At 32.0% G+C, this 19,709-nt stretch overlaps 2 protein-coding genes and 1 long non-coding RNA gene across 6 annotated transcripts; all 3 read right to left on the reverse strand.

The window, feature by feature from the left end:
* Positions 1-499: 499 nt before the first annotated feature.
* Positions 500-1,735, reverse strand: LOC113401404 (ctenidin-1-like). 4 transcript variants are annotated; one of them, XM_064216662.1, is made up of 4 exons: positions 1,628-1,735; positions 973-1,470; positions 861-942; positions 500-635 (listed from the first exon to the last, which is right to left on the reverse strand). In XM_064216662.1, the coding sequence occupies exons 1-4, from the start codon at positions 1,689-1,691 to the stop codon at positions 629-631; spliced, it is 651 nt and encodes a 216-aa protein (XP_064072732.1). In that variant the 5' UTR covers positions 1,692-1,735; the 3' UTR covers positions 500-628. The 4 variants fall into 4 exon arrangements, with proteins under 4 accessions (XP_064072732.1, XP_064072740.1, XP_064072735.1 ...); XM_064216670.1 differs by having other exon boundaries at positions 861-1,014; positions 1,081-1,470; positions 1,628-1,734; XM_064216665.1 differs by having other exon boundaries at positions 861-997; positions 1,034-1,470; positions 1,628-1,734.
* Positions 1,736-4,331: 2,596 nt separating this feature from the next.
* Positions 4,332-5,983, reverse strand: LOC135193301 (uncharacterized). Its single transcript, XR_010309143.1, has 3 exons — positions 5,922-5,983; positions 5,587-5,835; positions 4,332-4,449 (listed from the first exon to the last, which is right to left on the reverse strand). It is a non-coding gene; the product is annotated as an uncharacterized LOC135193301 (long non-coding RNA).
* An 11,926-nt stretch (positions 5,984-17,909) lies between these two features.
* On the reverse strand, positions 17,910-18,825 carry LOC113401406 (uncharacterized). Its single transcript, XM_026641318.2, has 3 exons — positions 18,720-18,825; positions 18,355-18,637; positions 17,910-18,009 (listed from the first exon to the last, which is right to left on the reverse strand). The coding sequence occupies exons 1-3, from the start codon at positions 18,781-18,783 to the stop codon at positions 18,003-18,005; spliced, it is 354 nt and encodes a 117-aa protein (XP_026497103.2). The 5' UTR covers positions 18,784-18,825; the 3' UTR covers positions 17,910-18,002.
* Between the last annotated feature and the right edge of the window lie 884 nt (positions 18,826-19,709).

Here is a 19,709-nt window from a genome sequence, read left to right on the forward strand (position 1 = left end):
TTCTAGTGGAAAAATTATTGTCAGACCTACCGACTTGTTATTATTATATAATTGTATTAAATTCTCTACCCTGTGGTTTTGCCAGTAATTATTTCAGTAATAAGATGACAAGACGACGATTGCGGTTCGGTGTAGATTACCATGATATTAATATTATTTATAGGTAACGACGTTGATTAATATTATGAGCGTTTAGCTTTTTTTTTAATTTGCTTCATAAGCTTAAGCTTCAATAAATTTTACAAGTAAATTATTGTCGATTATCTAATTTAAAATAAAGTAACTGTTTTATAGGTACAATTTTTTGTTTTGCCATTTGAGAAATATATAATGAAAAAACGATACACGTCTAATACTTAAATAACCTTCACTTTTTTTGGACGTTGTTTAAAAATATTTTTCATCGTCTAATAGCATAAAACATATTGAATTAATTTAAATAAAGGTCTGTATGACACATCGTTGTTGGGTCAGTATATATAGTAAAAAAAAAAATTCATTTGGTAAACCGATGTATTAAGTATTTATTACATAATATTAATAACAATATTATGAAATCGTGTAATTTCTATATCACAATGAGGTTTCTTCTTCTGAATTTATCTAATTCTCGACTTTCTTGAGCGGGTTAGCGTCTGTAAAAAACATTTATGTTGTAATTATTGTGTATTTTGTTTTTTCAGTGACAGTCTTACACTGTTGAACATAAGAACATTATTAAACCTCCATTTAAATGATGTACGAATATTATTGCATTCATATTATTGGAATGATGAAAATGGCTTATCAATGTTTAATTTTCTAATAAAAAGGCTCAAAATAAAATAATACTGTATTCATTATTAAGCATTGTTACTCACCCGTATCCACCTTTGTGGCCGCCGTAACCACCGCTACTGGCGCTAGCACTGGCTTGGGCGTTGGCATTGGCACTGTTGTATCCTCCACCTTGGCTGCCTCCACCATGACCACCATGTCCACCACCACCGTGTCCACCGTGACTGCCACCGCCGCCTCCGTTGCCACCGCCAAGGCCGCTGCCACCTCCAAGTCCACCACCACCACCGTGTCCACCGTGACTGCCACCGCCGCCTCCGTTGCCACCGCCAAGGCCGCTGCCACCTCCAAGTCCACCACCACCACCGTGGCCACCACCTAGTCCTCCGCCACCATTTCCGCCGTGGCCACCGCCTTGTCCTCCTCCATTGCCACCGCCAAGGCCGCCACCACCTCCACCTCCGCTGCCAAGTCCTCCGCTGCCGCCGTGACCACCTCCAAGTCCACCACCGCTGCTTCCGCCTTGACCACCGCCAAGTCCACCACCACTTCCGCCGCCATATCCACCACCACCCCCGAATCCGCCTCCACTGCCTCCTCCGTGGCCTAATCCACCGCCACCGCCGAAACCACCGCCGCCACCACCGCCGCCGCCAAATCCGCCTCCACCACTATGACCTCCGCCGCCATAGCCTGAAAATGAAATGAAGTTAAATTGATGTATTTATTGATAAAATTTTAACATCAAATTGATTAAGAATCTAAATGTAACTTTTTAACACGTTGGTATATCTATTATTATAAAGTCAGACAAGATCCAGCCATGATTTAATATTACAAAATAATTTACCCGGCGCTGCATGAACACACGCAATGACTCCGAGGACCACACAAGCTACTGCGAACTTCGCCATCTTAGAACTGTGCCCGTCAACATCCCGCACCAACTTATATACGAACCTGATTATGTCATGATATAACAAATGTTTACTATGTTCTTAAATTTTTTGTTAGTGTTTTTGCGCAAATTTCATTAAAGTCCTGATTGGCTGATGGGTACTGGATGTAACGATTTCTATATCCTGAACCAATGTTTAGTATATTTAATGTGTAAGAGGCTATTATTGTAAATATAAGTTCTGTATAAATCTTAGAATACGATTTGATTTTACCGCATTAATAAATCATATTAAACAATACATGGTTATATAAAATGTATTCATCGAACGAGTTTTCCATTTATATAGATGACTTTGTCATGGGTCACTTATAATTTCTTAAACTGTCAACTAATAACAAACTGTAAAACTAAAAACTATAGGACATGTTAGACAATATTTATTTATTGTCAGTTTCTCAGAGACATAGTATTATAATGATTATATGTTTATCAAAAAGGGTTTATATTATAATGCGTTAATTTGCTCTTTAGTTAAACGGTAGGTTATGGTGTACTTAAAATAAATAGCCGATTGATTTTTCCGACTTACGATAATTGAATTTTCAAGTAACTTTTAAAGAAATTAATAATATATCAGAAATCCTGTTCTTATAATCTCCAAATTGAAATTAGTTTAAGGAATCTAAATTATTTATTTCATAATATATTATATATAATATCGATGCTATTATAATATATTTTTATTTATTTTTATAGTAAAAAAAAAACTTAACAGCGATATTATTATTGGTACTTGTTTCTTTGTATGTCATCGGAAACTTACATTGGAATCATGACTATAGAAATCTATTTAATAGTTTTTTTACCTACTTGTATGAAAGGTGATGTGATTAAAATTTATTTGCAGGTTGTATTTTTACGATTTATTTACTCAACAGTGGCAAATAAAAGAAACCATTATAAAGGGCCTTCTATCGATCTCTCTAGAGATCTCACTGTTTGTCAGCCCAAACCTGATTTTGAGGTTGAAGACTTTGTTAAAAATAGATACGTTTCGTTAAATATTATAGGAATTAATTTAACGCTTCGTTACTAGTAACTCAAAAACGATCGGTTGCTACAATAACGTTAAAGGTGCCATTATTGTATTGTTTGTTTGAGCAGGAAAAGATCAAAGATAAACTTTAGCACATAGTTATAAAGTTCTTCAAGGAAGTGGGTTTTTAACTTCATTCTAGCCACTTAAAAAGATAAAAAACAAGAAACTATATTTAATCAAATCTCGAAAACTTATCATCATCATCATCTAAAAATTATACTTCACGAAACCCGAGACCTTGCGCTTGAGTTTTTTATCCTATCGTTGTACATTCATACATACATATTGAGTGTCGATACTTATTGATCTGTGATAAAGTGGCAACAATACTCCGAAACGATCCGAGTTCTTAATAATCAGTGTTACTTGCGAGACCTTCTGTTTATTTTGTTTGCGTATTACTGCAGTCTGATAATGTTTACACGAGTTATTAATAGACGATATTTTTCCTTATTATAGGTGACAAGAAACCAAGTAAGCGGTGTTACCTTTTAGATAATAAGCATTGATTAGAATGTGTTAGGGCGTGGCATAAATGTGAAAAAAAGTTTTCTTCCTTGGCGAGGAGCGTGCGTGTGCCTATAAAAACACGTAATACGTTGGTCAAAAATGACGGGCAATTGCGAACTCGCGTTGAGTGGGTTTCCGTACAATGATTGTGCTGTACCAAGTTTTTTTTTAAAGTCCTACATACGTAGAACGAGTAGTATCATTGGTTTGTCCAATTGAAGTATTTACAGTATCACAATAAGTTTGTTCATACATTCCAACAGCAAATTTTGTATGTACAATATTTAATGATTTCCCATGTAATTGTAATACCACAGACTGCCTGTAATGTACATGTAAGCTTTTGGAGACGGTATTTTTTTATTTATTTCCTTAACGTGTCTTTTTGCCTACGGAATAGAAAATGAGATTGAACAGGAAAATGTTGTTAGCTTTGCTGTGAACATACTGTAAGTAAAACTACAAAATATAATTAATATTATAAATAAATACAATTTGTCAAACACCTACAAAAACAGATTGAATATCTCAAAACGTGTATATTGATTGATTCTAATAACATACAATGATAAAAGTATAATAAACATTGCAATAATCAAATTGTTATGACATTATTGATGTGTATAGTAGAAGATGAACTATTGATCTTATCAGGAAATCATACGCTAGATAGTCATGTAATATTAATATAAATTTTTAAAAAGTTATATATTTATTTTTTAAAACTAGGTCAGCATATAATTCTGAAAAATAAATTTAACTATTGCAGGACGCCCGCTAGATGATAAAATAATTTAATATGAAATAAAATTGAGTAAAATAAATAAACCACAATTTTTTTGAAAAATATATTTTCTCTTATCTTTTTATTATATTTGGTATGTAGTACGATGTATATATTATATTATATGTATGCCCCACGCATATACGACGATATAAGAAAGCGTTATGTAGCTTAGCGATACGACTCGGCCTTACCCCCAGGTGTTCTACTTGCCCCAATGGATGTTTTACTTATAATAATTAGTAAAATACAAATAGTATGAAGGTATGTTTATTTTTTTGTTTTACAATAATTTTAACAAGCTGATTTTTTTAGTGAATTTTACATTGATCTTGAATTTTCTTTAGGACGTCTGAGGTGTCATTTTCCACTGAATATCTGAAATTTACATGTATATCAGTATTTATACGACTATTATAAAGCGTTTGAATATTTGAGAGTTTGAATGATTCAATGAACCAGTTAAAGGAACTACGTTACATAAACCAATATTATTGAGGTGAGAAGTAATTTGACGTCCCTAAAGACCGGACGTGTAAAACCAATTTGTTAAACTGACTTGGTTTTAATGTAATGAGACGCATTTGTTCATGTGTTTATCATAGATACTAAACATAAGCCTATGTACTTAAAATTTAATCACAGAGAATCGCGAGGTATACTTATTCATTATATACGGTTTGTTCCCATCGAAACTTCCAGTCTTGTATTATTTCTTGGCTTATATTCAAAATTATAATCGATTATATATAATACTCGATTGATTATTTTTTGAATCTATAATCGTAATAATCGTAACTCTACATAAGTTTTTACTAGTATTATAGTATTTTTCTTAGTATTTGCGGGTATATATTATCTACTCATTCAAGAAGGCGCGTCCCTCCACATTAAAATTATTTTTGGCGTGCATTATTATATATTAAAGAACTAATATTAGATGTTAGAAATAAATAATACAAATTAGGTACAAAGTAGCAAGACTAAAAACTATATTTGAAAATTATATATTTTAGCATCAAATCAACATAGATTTAAGTATATGAGTACAACTTCAAGTGAGTTGAAAAGTTTGATAACACAGGTTGTAAATAATCTAAATACTCAGAGTAAGTGTATTGGTAATTATTTTCGATTTCAAAAACACAGTATCGAATTCTGTATCTTTTCCGATTTTGACTCAAAAGCTGGAAGGATTGTGGCCAAAAATTATTTAATCGATTTTAAAGTCTTAAAATTAGGAACTTGATTAGCACTAAGTACACAATTTTAGCTCCGACGCTATTTTTGATTTATATTAATGTATGTAGGTAATTAACTTTTTTGTTGAATTTGCTACCTAATTTTAAATAAATTTTAATACGCCCAGCGAAGCGGGCGGGTAACAGCTAGTTTTAAATATTGCTGTTTTAGTACATTTGAAATAAATTACAAAAATCATTTTTTTAAAAAAGACATTCCATGACAAAATTACCAGAACTCGTAACATATTTGTAACAAAATTTGATTGCTCACCTGTAAATTCTATAAAGCGCTAATCTGCAACTCCAGCGTCAGCTAGAGCTACCACCACTGTCTCCGTCTAGTATCCACCGCCACCTCCGCCACCGCCACCTCCGCCGCTTCCACCATAGCCACCGCCTGTACCGTAGCCTCCACCTCCGCCGCCACCACCTCCGCCACCTTCACCATAGCCACCGCCTCTACCATAGCCTCCACCTCCACTATGGCCGCCGCGTTTGCCACCACCAAATTTGTGTGGGCCTAGATAACCAAATAAAAGAAAAATATAAAATAAAAACCAAAACAATAAAATGGTTATAAAATAAAGACATAAATAGCGAACATACCCGGCGCTGCAAACACACAGGCAATGACCAGGAAAATCAGACAAATGAATGATAACTTTGCCATTTTTGTACTGTGAATATCCGACGTTCAGATACAGCTTATATACGAAACTAATTGTCTTAAACGTTTGTAATGATCTTCATAAATAAATTGTTAATTAGCAAGGTATAAGGAAAAGTTACAATATTTATATTTACTCGATTCTTTTAAAAATATTTACATGTTTTGTACATGTACATTCATATATATCAAATATGTTCGGGGTGTGCTTTGACGAGTACTGAGACTCATGCTAGATGTTGACTCCCCACGTAAATCCTAATCCTGTTTTTTTCTGAGGTCACTAATAGAAAACGTGCACTGCCATACTATTTCATTTTATATTAAAGTTAATCATGGGAGAAAACACTGACATGGTAAATTCCCATTGACCATAATTTAAAAGTAGCGATGAAGGTAATAACCACTTTTACGAAAAATCTTGTATGCCTACCACATAGTTCAGCAAATGGTATTTTCAAGTATTATAAAGATATATAGAGAGTTTACCTATATTTCTAAACACACTCAAACACTATGTATTTTCTGCGTAATTGGCTTGGATTAATACCGGCTGCTGAATTTCACCTTCAGACATCTCGTTAAAATTCTAAGTTTCACCCGCACCATCTAGATGTCTGAAAATCCACAACAATGTGATTTTTAAGATATTTTTTGCCTCGCACAACAACTCTTTGGAACCAGCTTTCGCCAGTTACAACTTGGGAACCTTCAAGAAAAGAGCGTACTCCTTCCTTAAAGGCCGGCAACGCACCTGGCTGAAGTCGGTCAGGTGGATATCATCTTTCAATTGGTGTCAATTTAGACAAAGGCGCAGTGAAATACTAATTATGAAGGATCTGATCTGATTTATGAAAGTTCATACGTGCCTGAAAAAAAGTATATATATATATATATATATATATATATGTATATATATTAAATTATATTTTACTATATATGCACAACTTTGACGGACCACTATTGCTATTGACCTCTTATGGCTCGTTTATAAGGAAAATATGACTCAAAGAATATAAAATTGTTTATTTTCTTTATTTTTGTATATAAAAGTTTCTTATATGTGTATTAACTTTGATTACTAATTACTTCTTTCGCAACTAAGCGGGACTCCATGCAGTAAAGTGTATTTACAAGTGATGAGACACCTAACATTTTTCTTTACAAAAATTGTTGTATATTATAGCTAATAGACGTAGCAGGTATTAAAATGTCGATTTCATAATTCTTAAAAATGTATTTTTATTAAATCATCAAAATATTATTATTTTTTTTTTTTGAGATAATTGTCCAAATTATTCGAAAAAATATTTGTCGTAAAAAATGTAATATTTGATCAAAGATCCTATCCTTCCAAAATGTATTGATCATAAGGTCATCAAAAATAATTCTAACCAGCTGTTCTTTTCACTTTTGCTTAATTAATATTTATAAAATTTAACAGCATTTGTTCTACAAAGGGGTGGTAGGTTTCTAAATCGATACGACTTAATAACCTTCAAGAAAATAGTTTACTCATTCCTCAATGGTCAGCAACGCACCCACAATCCCCATAACAATCCATAGGCGGTGGATATGGTATAATTAATTCAGAATGGTATTTTATGTTGGATGTATTTATTTGTAATGTTTTCTCAAACACAGATGATAAAAAAAATAAAGAAGAAGGTATTTTGAAATAACAAGACTAAAGTTATTTTGACCACGGTATTAATGACCAGGAAAAATGACGTGTCAGGTGAAACAAACTTTAAACTGGTTAGATTTACAAACGTTGAATGCCAAAAAAAACAAAACTATGAAATTGTGTACTGTTTAATGTTAAAATAACTTCGTTTTTAAATATATTTAGTATTCATGATTATATATATTTTATAATATGGTTTATTTTATTAAATCAAATGTATTTTAATCAAATAAACTTTACAATAAGCAATTTTACAATCGTCAATACTTCAACTCGTTTCGGAAAGCAGCTAATAATTAGATAATATAAAAGGAAGGAAACACGCTTAGACAAGTAGTTGCTCTTTTTATTAAACAGATTTGCAATGATTTTAGAATTCACAATTATTGTTTAATCAGTCCGGTGTTGGAATCCAATCCTAAATCTAGACACAATTTAAATTGTTTACATTTACATATGCGTATCTATTGCCCAAAAACGTTTTCTGTACCGTATGTAAGAGGAATGCACAGGTTACAAGGTTTTCTTGTAATAGTATGTATATCAACTTTTATGGAGATTTTTGTATATTATTCCGTATAAACATGATATTAACATCAATATATTATAGAGTAGCTGTTTACACTCTTATTTCTTTAAATTATATCCTTGTTATAAATAGTTCGGAGAGCTCTCTTTTGCAGAACAAATACAATTTTAATATATTCATTTATTAGGTTTGCTAGCGATTTTTACATTTGTCATTCTTACATAAGTATACAATTATATACATACATAGATTATGTAAAATATTTTAAAAGCAAACACTACATGCTAATTAGTGTGTTAATTACTATAGCATGCTACAACCACATTAGTGAAAAAAAAACCAAAACAAAAACGAAAAATGAGTAAATTATATTTGTTTAATTAAGTTTGTACATGCACATATATTTCATTTTAAATATGACTCTGATATATAACATTTGTTTTAAGACTAATAAAAGTTAACGCAATTTAATAATATAAGATTAGAAAGCAAAGCAACTAACTTAGTACTAAAATACAATCAAACTATTTTATTAGTAAGGCACATTCATTTAATCTTAATTAGTATAAGTTAAAATATTCGATTTATAAGCAAAACTTCTCCCGAACAAAATTCCATATGGCATAAGACTATGAAAATTACTTGTCTGTGAATTTTCGATTTTTTTTGTTTGCATTCATGGCACTAATCAGTTTCCCTGCTAGAGCATACAATTGGGTTTCCCACTGAAGTTTTATTGAATTAAGTCAAGGGTCAATACCTAGAAAGATTTCCGGCTAAACAAACTCAAGATTTTTATTATTCAAAATAATCGCGAGAGAAATTATCTTTAATTTAGTCTTCTTTGCATTTATATCAAACCAACCAAAAATCTGTGACAGAGCATGGCTCACAAAGTCGTAGTTGTTTATCCTTCTGTCTAGTTTAAAAAAAGAGATGTATCATCTGCAAACAGTACAATTTTGCAAGTCTTATTAACAAAATAAGGTAAATCGTTTACATGTAATGTGCCTATGACGTTAACGTATTAAAGATATTTGTATTTTTTTTTAATAATTAAGTAATTTGTAATTAATATTTTTTGATATATTTGTTATGTTACGTTAATAAAATATTGTTTACAAATTACTTACTCTAATATTTTGTTTTTATTTTATAATTTTCATTTTTAATTCCGGTCCAATAATTTTATCACCCTTATATTGACGAATATTAGTCGTTTTATTTATTGTAATGACTTAGGCGCCACTCTGTATAGTAAAAACCGAAGAGGTCCTAAAGTTAAGCCCTGTGTTATACCCATTTGTGCCAAAGCACCATTTGATTTTGCACCATCCCATTGAAAACAACCTTCAAAACTCTTTCGGTAAGGTAGGAGGAAATGAATATTAATGCAGGGTCTTTGATTCCACAGTATCTAAGTTTTTCTAAAAGAATATCCTACCTAATACAGTTGAAAGCTTTTGATAAGTCACAAAAAACTCCAATAGTATATTATTATTATTAGTATTAGTATATACTCGAAATGTCGAGAATATCCTGATCAAGTTGAAATAAAATAATAATTGATTAAGCATAATGTTTTCAAATATATTACTTAATACTCGCAAAACTGAGATTGGTCTATAGTTGTTTAGCTCATTTTTATCACCAGAATTAAATAATGGAATTTCTTAAGTTATTTTCAATAGACCTTGAAAATAACCAAATTCTATAAATTTATTGAAAAAGACAGTTAAATAAGAAGCCAAACCGACAATTATGTTGGCAATAATTTTAACTGATAAATCCCAAAAAACTCTGGTCCATTTAAATTAAGTGATTCAAAAGTTTTTACTACTTCGAAGGAAGTTATATTACGCTACGGAAAGTATGCAGCGTGGCGATACCACTAGAATAATTATAACTATATTACCTTTTTTCTTCTTAATAGTAACATAATATATACCTATATGATAACGTAGATAAAAGTAATTTTTTAATGTAAATAAAATAATTGATTGATAGTGTTATTAAATCATGTCCAAAATGAAAATATATTTTTTAAATGGATAGAAAGTTTTCCCAAAACCCTTCGAAATAAATGTTGCTCGATCGTTAAGCTTTTTTATTAATAATAATTACATAATACATCATCTATAAAGCGCTCACAGAAATTAATTATTTATGCGTCTATACTATTTTTTACATTAACTAATAGGCGATGAATTCGCAAAGGATACTGCAATTATTTGGGAGGCCTTGATTTTTTATCTGTGTATTACTTCAGACTCATAATATTTACACTTTTAATAAATGCAATTGTCACTTAACGGACTTAGATAATAATATGAATAAAGAAAAATCTTGGTAGCAAGTAAGGTAGCAATTGTACTAACATTGTGATAAATAGTCACTTTGATCTATTGAATGTTACGCGCAGTAAATCATCATATTTCCCAATCTGAGACTTATGTATTTTATAATTCATTATAATATTATTTGTACTGACTAACTCAGCTCAATACGTATCATGCTTGGTGTTTAAATAATTGAATTGTGTTTAGCTGGTACTTCTAACAGGGATTCGGCAGTGTTACCAATACCGTGGGTTGTTTGTGAGAACATAAAATTAGAAAAAAAAAAACTGTCATAATCCAACTGACGTAAGTGTAATCAATCTCAATATTTACTATAGTAGTCAAATAACTATTACGCGTGCTTTTAACAAATCTTAAGTACGCCTTGAGTAAATTATTTTGTTAGTAAGCTTATATTTTAATTTAATTATTATGTTGTTTTTTACTTACTTTTTTTTATGATGTTTAGCTTTAATCATGGGATGCTACAGAAAACTGTGCATTTAACTTTAGTTAAATTTATTAAAAAATATTGCGAATAACGGAGCGGCAGATTTTATTGGATAACTACAGTATACGGAATAAAAGATTGGAATATGTATTTGATTGGATTTCATGAATTGTGAAGCTATTTTAGCGTTTCTGCTAGATCTCAGATTAGAGTTTAAAATAATTCGTGGGATTGTGTTATGGTATCCCGTAAAATCTCTTTGTTGAACTGGAATCCCGAATTTTATCATATTAAATCATTTTATACAATAAATTCTTCGAATTTATATGATCATCTACATTAGATGCAGCTAGGTTACTAAATGATTTTTATTTGAAACAGTCTCTGCAATAGATGTCATAAAAGTATTTAAAATCCTCAATATTAAAAAAACTAACGACAACTAACAACAGGATCAATTTTGGGTCTTTTTATATTTTTAGTATTAATAATTGATCTTCCTATCTATTGTGTTATTATCCTATTGTTTATGTTTAGATACGCCTATACTGTCGCTGTCGCCATGTGCCACATCAACCATGGCCAAATCTGCTTCTACGGCCAAATCCGCCACCCCCTCCAAATCCACCACCGCCTCCAAAGCCGCCGCCTCCACCGAAGCCGCCGCCCCCACCAAAGCCGCCGCCTCCGCCGCCACCTCCTCCACCAAATCCACCACCTCCACCAAAGCCACCGCCACCGCCGCCTCCACCGAAGCCGCCGCCTCCGCCGCCACCTCCTGCACCAAATCCACCACCACCACCAAAGCCACCGCCACCGCCGCCACCACCAAAGCCGCCACCACCGCCACCGCCAAAGCCGCCTCCACCACCGAACCCACCACCGCCTAATTTGCGCTTGCGTGGGTAAACTGAAATCATAAAAGTAAATCATTTATTTTTATATTGCTAGTTATAACGTAGTAGCGTTTTTAACGCAAGCAAAAGTATGAACGGAAAAATATGAAAAAAATACAAGCTTACCCGGCGCAGCACACACACAGGCAATGACTACAAGGATCAGGCAAATTAATGCGAGTTTTGCCATTTCTGGACTGTGAATATGCGATGATGAGATAAAGCTTATATACGAAACCAATTGATATAAATGTTTACAATGCTCTTAAAAATTTTATAAAAAGTAAGTATCTAATAGGTAAATTCCCGATCAGCTATTTGGTTAAGGAAATCTATATGTATAAAAGCGAAATACCACTCATTCATTATTAATCACTAAATCTCAGAAACTATAACATATACAAACTTGAAATTCCACCCTTAAGCGGGTAAAACAGAAGTTGGGAGTTCGTATGAAAGTCTTATGTTTTTGAAGTAAGAGACTTGAAATTTAAAATGTATGTTCTATGGTAGTGTGGAGGTGTACTAATAATGTATCTTTAGAAATCAACCCCCTTTTGGGGTTAAAACGGGGGATGGTAATTTATAATAAAGTCCAATGTTATTGAAGTTAAAGTAATTATGAGACAAGGATTTTAAATGATATTTGAGTAGGATTAGAATTATTGAAAACAACTACTTACTATTGTAGAGAGGGATGTTTTATTATAACAATAAAAACTATTTTAGCGTGGATCGTGCGGACCGAGTCGTACATAATAATATTATGATATATAATAAAGATTTATTCGTTTGTAATAGATAAATCTGAATCTGTTGAACCAATTGAATAAGACTCTCAGTTACAAACTAAAATATTACCATATTATCTTTAATTCTCCATGTAATACAGAAATTTTAGTATAAATTGCTTATTTATTGAAAACAAGTATTATATTTGTTACAAGTATTAACTCTTCTCCGTTTAGAAAAACGTACAGCGTAGGTATGTATATATTCAAAGAAACTGGTCGAATGTCGTACAAAATGGGATATTAGTTAATATTACTGTGAATTATTGTGGATTAACAACAATATTCATGGCTTGGCTATTCATTATATTCGTGTAACAATAATAGCTGACTCATTCTTCGCCTAGCGGATCGAAATAACGATTCAATGGGTAAATGTACGGTGTGTGTATTTAAGGTGAATTCATGGTCATGATTTATACAGTATATACTTATCAATCATTGTAAATAATTATTTTGTAAACAATTTTATTGAAGTTTTATGTTTTTTGGCGCGTAATAAAAAATATGAGAGTGTATTTTTACGACGCGTGCGCATGTTGATGAAATATTAAGAAGTGTATAGTTATAATGAATGAATGAGTAAGAGGTACAAATGTGCTATTATAATATAGAATAATGCTACGAATTTCATAAATATCAAAGTTTTGTTTGTGTCTAATGAAGTTTTTACTATTCGTTCGAATTAGATATATATGACATTATGGTGGTTAATTTAGTATGTTCCTTTAATGTATTTTATATTATGGTTTTGTGCTTATTCATCTTATATACTACTGTCGAACGACAATATTTCATATCGTAGTTGCGGTTTTAAGAGTGAGTGAGCCAGTGTAACTAAAATAACAAGGGACACGACGTCTTAGTTCCCAAGGTTGGTGGAGCATTGGTGATCAAAGCAATGGTTAATATTTTTTTTAATACCAATATTAGTCAACATCTTATATAATAACAAATAAAAAATCACAATATTATTTATTCAAGTAGGCTTATAAAAGCACTTTCGAATAATAATGTTAGTGTTGAATCAAATGTAAAGCTACTACCGGTTCAGAAAGGTGGTTCTACCAAGAAGAAACGGCAATAAACTCAGTAGTTATCCTTTTCCACCATTTGAAATATAGAGTTGTCGAAAAGTATTGTCGTGAAATAAAAAGTTTATAATAGTTAAGAGCATAGTTTGTCAGCGTGGGAATTTATTTTAGAACACACACATAGGTACTTTCCAATAATACACTTGCATTGTGCAGTGTATCGTACGCACCCCCTAGACAATTAGTTGCTTGTTTTCGTTGCAACGAATAAATTAAATTTTCATTGCGCGTTCATAACGTAGGATTTATAAAAATACATTTATTTATGAGTAATGTATTAGCTATAAGGATGTCACTCGCAAACACAATTATAAATTATTTGTTAGCATAGGGTGCGGTCAGAGTGCATTAAGATGCCTCATATACATTATGATTTTTATTGATTCTACTGCTCTTCTCTAACTAAATAATTATTTTCTGGATATTTTAAGGTTGGTAGGTATAACGAATTAGGGCGTTAAGACACATTAAATAATCACTTACTTAAATTTTATAAATAAAAATAATGGAGGTAAATATGAATCAGTTTTTTTTTAATTAACTAAAAACTAAAGACATAAATCTTCTTGGTTAAACAAGTCAATTAAAATTATTTTATATTACACAAAAATCAAGGGGGCGGCCCGCTGACGATATCTGGTCATGAAAGGTACTAACTAAGTATAGCATCAGTACAAAATGGAATGTATATCAACCGTTTTTGCTTAGCATTATGCACTATTTTAATTAAGCATTTAAATAATTAGGAATTAAGCAGACGAACTAAACGATATGAGTTTGGGTATGAGTTGGCGTTTGTTTTAAATTTCGTATTAAGAGAAAAAAGTAAGCAGGATAGTGCAAAAATTACATTACATTCAGGTTCATTCGGGTATTCACTATGTTCATCCTTACAATTTTGTACTTTTAATTCGACATTAGGGGAAAATATTTACCCTTCGTACACTTTTCAGATTTTATTTTTTTACGATGTGATTAATTGTCGTATTTACCTAGTTTATGTGCTTAAGTGTAACAAATATATTATAGTTTGTTACAAAAAAGTCCAAAATTCTTATGACAAAAGGTTAAAGGGTTATAGGCTTTTTTCTACATAAAATATTTGTACGAATGTACCCCACGTATTGGTATGGTATGGTATGGTAGGGGTACGTTCGTACAGTAAATGCGGTAAATTCGTACGCCATGGGGTAGATTCATACAGGCTAATTAAAAAGCCAATTAAAATCGTTAAATTTTTACTAATTATTACAAAAATATTTATTTATCAAAGAACTAACTTAATAATATGTGACTTGACTAATAGTCGATACTTCTTGAAAAGTAAAAATTAACAATTGCATCCCACGACACTCGCGCCCCACCCTTATGCTAACTTGTCTATGTGTGCGTAGACGATTCGCGAAATTATAAGACTCGACTCGAAATAAAAACTGACGTGCTCCCACCTTGAGATCTGGGGAGGGACTGAAAATTTATTGACAGCGATGTCGAATAATAAGTCAAAACCGTCAAATGATTTTCTCCATACTAAAAAGTATGGACGACGAATGCCAAAAAGTAAGCAATATTTAAATAAAAATTACTATAATATTATGTGATATAATAGAAATTTAACACGGTGAACTTATTATTTACACTTTTGTGTCCCCATTTAACCAAAAATACATGTATAAACTAGCAGCTAAATAGCTTAAAAAATGTTAATAGAAAAGGTCGATTTCGGTGTTTGGAGTGATGTTGACGATGAATTCACTGAGTTATTAATACAAATTTTATAAATATCGTGCGGTGAAACTTGAGATCTATCTATTAAGATACTGAATGTTTTTTTTCATCCATAATCAATGCTCCAGTTTTAAGATATTTCGAAAATAGTAAGCGCTATTTAGGCGTTCCGCAAGGACTGTCCTCTTAAAATAGATCATAAAACTTCACCCCAATAAGTCTGGTCATATTTGTAACGAGAGATTATGTCCTCCCTTCTCCTTTCAATTATGATAGGTAATTTATAAAAATAAATAAATTATAATTTAACGTAATTTAAATGAATGTTATTTATTCCAAAAAAAAGACAAACTCTATAATTTCACAAGTATTTATTAGTTTAAGGATGTCGTTTTCTAGAGTTAAATTATTGTGCACTTACGTTTCTTTTTTCTCAAAAATAATGTAGGAATGTTTTTTTAATCGAAAGGATAAAATAATATATACATAGGTATATATTGTTTTATCAAAACCATGAACCTATAAAACTCGAAGACGTCAAACTAGAATATGAATATATTTAAGAAAACAAATTTCATTTAGCGCACAAAATAATCAACAAGAAGTATACAGAAGAACTCAAAAGACCTGGAACAAATTTTGGAGCTATAAAGAAGTACTGAAAGGCAATTTCCCTGTGGAACTGAAAAGAAAAATAATGAATACATACCTGTTACCCTCCTTGACGTATGCTTGTCAAACCTCGAAATGGTGAATTTCCAGGTTTGACAAGCATAAGAATAAAAACAAGAAAATGACAACGGAAAGAAGTATCGAAAGTAGTCTGATGAAAATAAACAAACTTCAGAAAATATCACAAAAGATAATCCGCAAGAAGACAAATGTTATAGATGCCTTAAGCTATGCACAGAAATTAAAATGGAGATGGGTGGGCTATATAGTGAGAATGACTGATGACAGATGGACTAGACGTACCATGATGTGGAAGGGGCCAGCCGGCTACAGAAAAAGAGGTAGGCCACAAACACGACAGACGACATCATACAAATAGCTGGACGAGACTGAGTAATAGAGGCAATAGACAGAAATGTATGGCAATCTCTGGAAGGGGCCTTCACCTAAAGGGTTCTTGCCAAAAAAAATGCTAAATACAAGTTTTTTTACATTATTTTTGTAAATAAATTATAACTTAACATAAGAAATTATACAATTTAAAATTCATTATTTTTAATATAATTAATAAAACTTATTTAACTTAATATAATTTAATAATATAAAGATTAATTTATTTCATTTCATTAATTGTTAAATATATATAATGTATAATTGATTTTGTGAGAAATAAAAGGCTTTTTATTTTTATTTATTTTTGGTTATAAAGAAGTCATACTGCTCGTTTATGTAGTATTCATAGAAACTAACATCTCGTTTTTATGGGTAAAACAGAGATCAATGAACACTGAGTTTGAAAACATGCATTTTTAACAAATAGTTTGTTAAATATCAGTAAGATTTTTTCAATAGATTCCATTAAAAAAAGACTAAACTTTTATAAAGTATTTTTTTTTTAAGTAACTAATAAATATTTGGTTCACAATGGCTTTAAGAAAACGGCTAATAAGGCATAAACGCTCTTAATGGAATTGGTGTTATCTTAAGTGAGTTATTATAAACTCGAAATACAAATTAAAAGTAAATTTAAAAGACAATATTCTTTTTAAAACTTTTATATTTATCAATTTATTTAACGAAATTAATGTTGCTTAAAATTTAAAAGTTAGATGATATAATTATTGTTTCATGAGGAGTACCATAAAGTCTGCTACATAATAAATTTATTATAATGTTTTTTATATTTATATGAAGGTAAACGGTGTAGACTTACGTAATATTCTACAGTGGACGTATCTAAAACTATTACCCAAATTATCATCAATATAAGTATAAGGTATATGTGAAGAGCCGAGATGGCCCAGTGAAAACCCGAGATGGCCCAGTGAAGAGCCGAGATGGCCCAGTGGTGAAGAGCCGAGATGGCCCAGTGGTTAGAACGCGTGCATCTTAACCGATGACTTCGGGTTCAAACCCAGGCAGGCACCACTGAATTTACATGTGCTTAATTTGTTTATAATTCATCTCGTGCTCGGCGGTGAAGGAAAACATCGTGAGGAAACCTGCATGTGTCTAATTTCAACGAAATTCTGCCACATGTGTATTCCACCAACCCGCATTGGAGCAGCGTGGTGGAATATGCTCCATACCTTCTCCTCAACGGGAGAGGAGGCCTTAGCCCAGCAGTGGGAAATTTACAGGCTGATTATTATTATTTTATTTTTATATTATGATCATAAAGATATGCTCTAACTGGGTTAGGTTAGGTTAGTTTAAAGAATAAGAAGAAATAAAACAAGATTTATGTAAACAATGCTATACTCTTAAATCACAATGAGCTTGCTGTATTTGTATTGTTGAACTTCCAAGGAATTTCCCATTCTGTAGTCAAATTTAACGTCTGAAAATAAAAAAGAAGGCGTTATAGATTAACATAATATAAACACTGAGTTCACAAGATACATCTTAGTCATCTTGTGCAGTCTTGGGCAGAGACTAGCCATCAAGTTTATTCGCTTCTCTACTAATGATAATGATAGATTAAATAAAACAACAAGATTGTTCTATGTTTCGATTTTTTACATTACTCTTATAGTACAGTAAAAATCTAAAAAATTGGCACTAAAATACAAAGCGTGTAAATAAAGAGTTGAATTGTTTCATACAATGCGTGTGTAAAACACTAAAAGAAACGATACATTGTGTGATTACTTTTTAAGAAATTAATAAAAATGCATATCCATACCCGTATCCTCCTTTTTGTTTATGGCCTCCGGCGCCACCGCCACCACCGCCGCCACCCACGCCAAGACCACCACCAGAACCACTGCTGCCACCACCGAATCCAAATCCACCGCCACTTCCCTTTCCACCTCCAAATCCACCTCCAAATCCACCGCCGTTACCGTGGCCTAAGCCACCGCCACCACCGATTCCACCTCCACCACCAAGACCACCGCCAGCACCTCCACCTAGTCCACCTCCACCCCCACTGTGTGAACTTCCATCATTGTTTCCTTTATTATAACCTGAAAAGATACACTTGTTTAATGGCTTTCAATAATATTTATAATATCAATATTTTCAAATTAAATTTCTACTATTAATTACCTGGGGCGGCATGGACGCACACAACGACCACGAGGGCCAAACAAACTACCAAGATCCTTGTCATCTTAGAACTGTGCCCACTGAAATCAGAAGACAGCTTTTATACATACAAATTTGATTAGGTCATCATAAAATACACACGAGCGATGCACTTTACTTTTTGTAAGTGTTTTTGTACCAATATTAGCTATTTTCAATATTCATACAGCTTAACATACAAGAATAATACATAGAACTCACATGGTTCTGTAGTCTACAGAACATTTGAGTTACACAACATCATCATACTCCTGCCCTTATCCCAATTTTACTTGGGGTCGGCGCAGCATGTCCTCTTCTTCCATACTTCTCTGTCGGCCGTCATCTCACAACTAACATTCTTTCTAACCATATCGTCTTTCACACAATCCATCCATCGTGTTATATAATATTATTGAGTTACACAACATGTTATATAATATTATTTAAATAAAAAAAAGCAATTTAGCATGTAGATACATGCATTTGACAATATTTTATTAGTCCTGTCTCATAAGTTCGGATGAGCCTGAATGCATAGAACACGTCCCTTTGTTGCGACGCAGTGAGGCAGATTCTAATCCGTGAAATCGGTTGAGATCTTACCCCACGAGTGATATATATATATATCGGCGATGTTCCTCGGAGAACTTTTCTGATAAATGTTCATGGGATTTATTAAAAATCTAGACCGACTCAAATCTCCATACCCCATAATGGGTCTCTTCTGTTATCGCTATTCAATATTAATACAAAATTCTAAACAACTGGGCTGAACTTGTTTTTTCCAGTTTTTATTTAAAGTTCACTTTTATGCATTCCGGTTTTTTGTATTTTTTAATTATTTATTATTATTTAATTATTAAAAAAAAGTAAAAGGGCAGGTGATGACTCTCAATTTTGATCCTAGTCGAAATATTTTCATTACAATAAGTTAAGTTTAAGCGAAAGTTTGAATTAGTTATACATATG

The sequence above is a fragment of the Vanessa tameamea genome, chromosome 2 (assembly GCF_037043105.1).
Source record: "Vanessa tameamea isolate UH-Manoa-2023 chromosome 2, ilVanTame1 primary haplotype, whole genome shotgun sequence".
NCBI lineage: Eukaryota > Metazoa > Arthropoda > Insecta > Lepidoptera > Nymphalidae > Vanessa > Vanessa tameamea.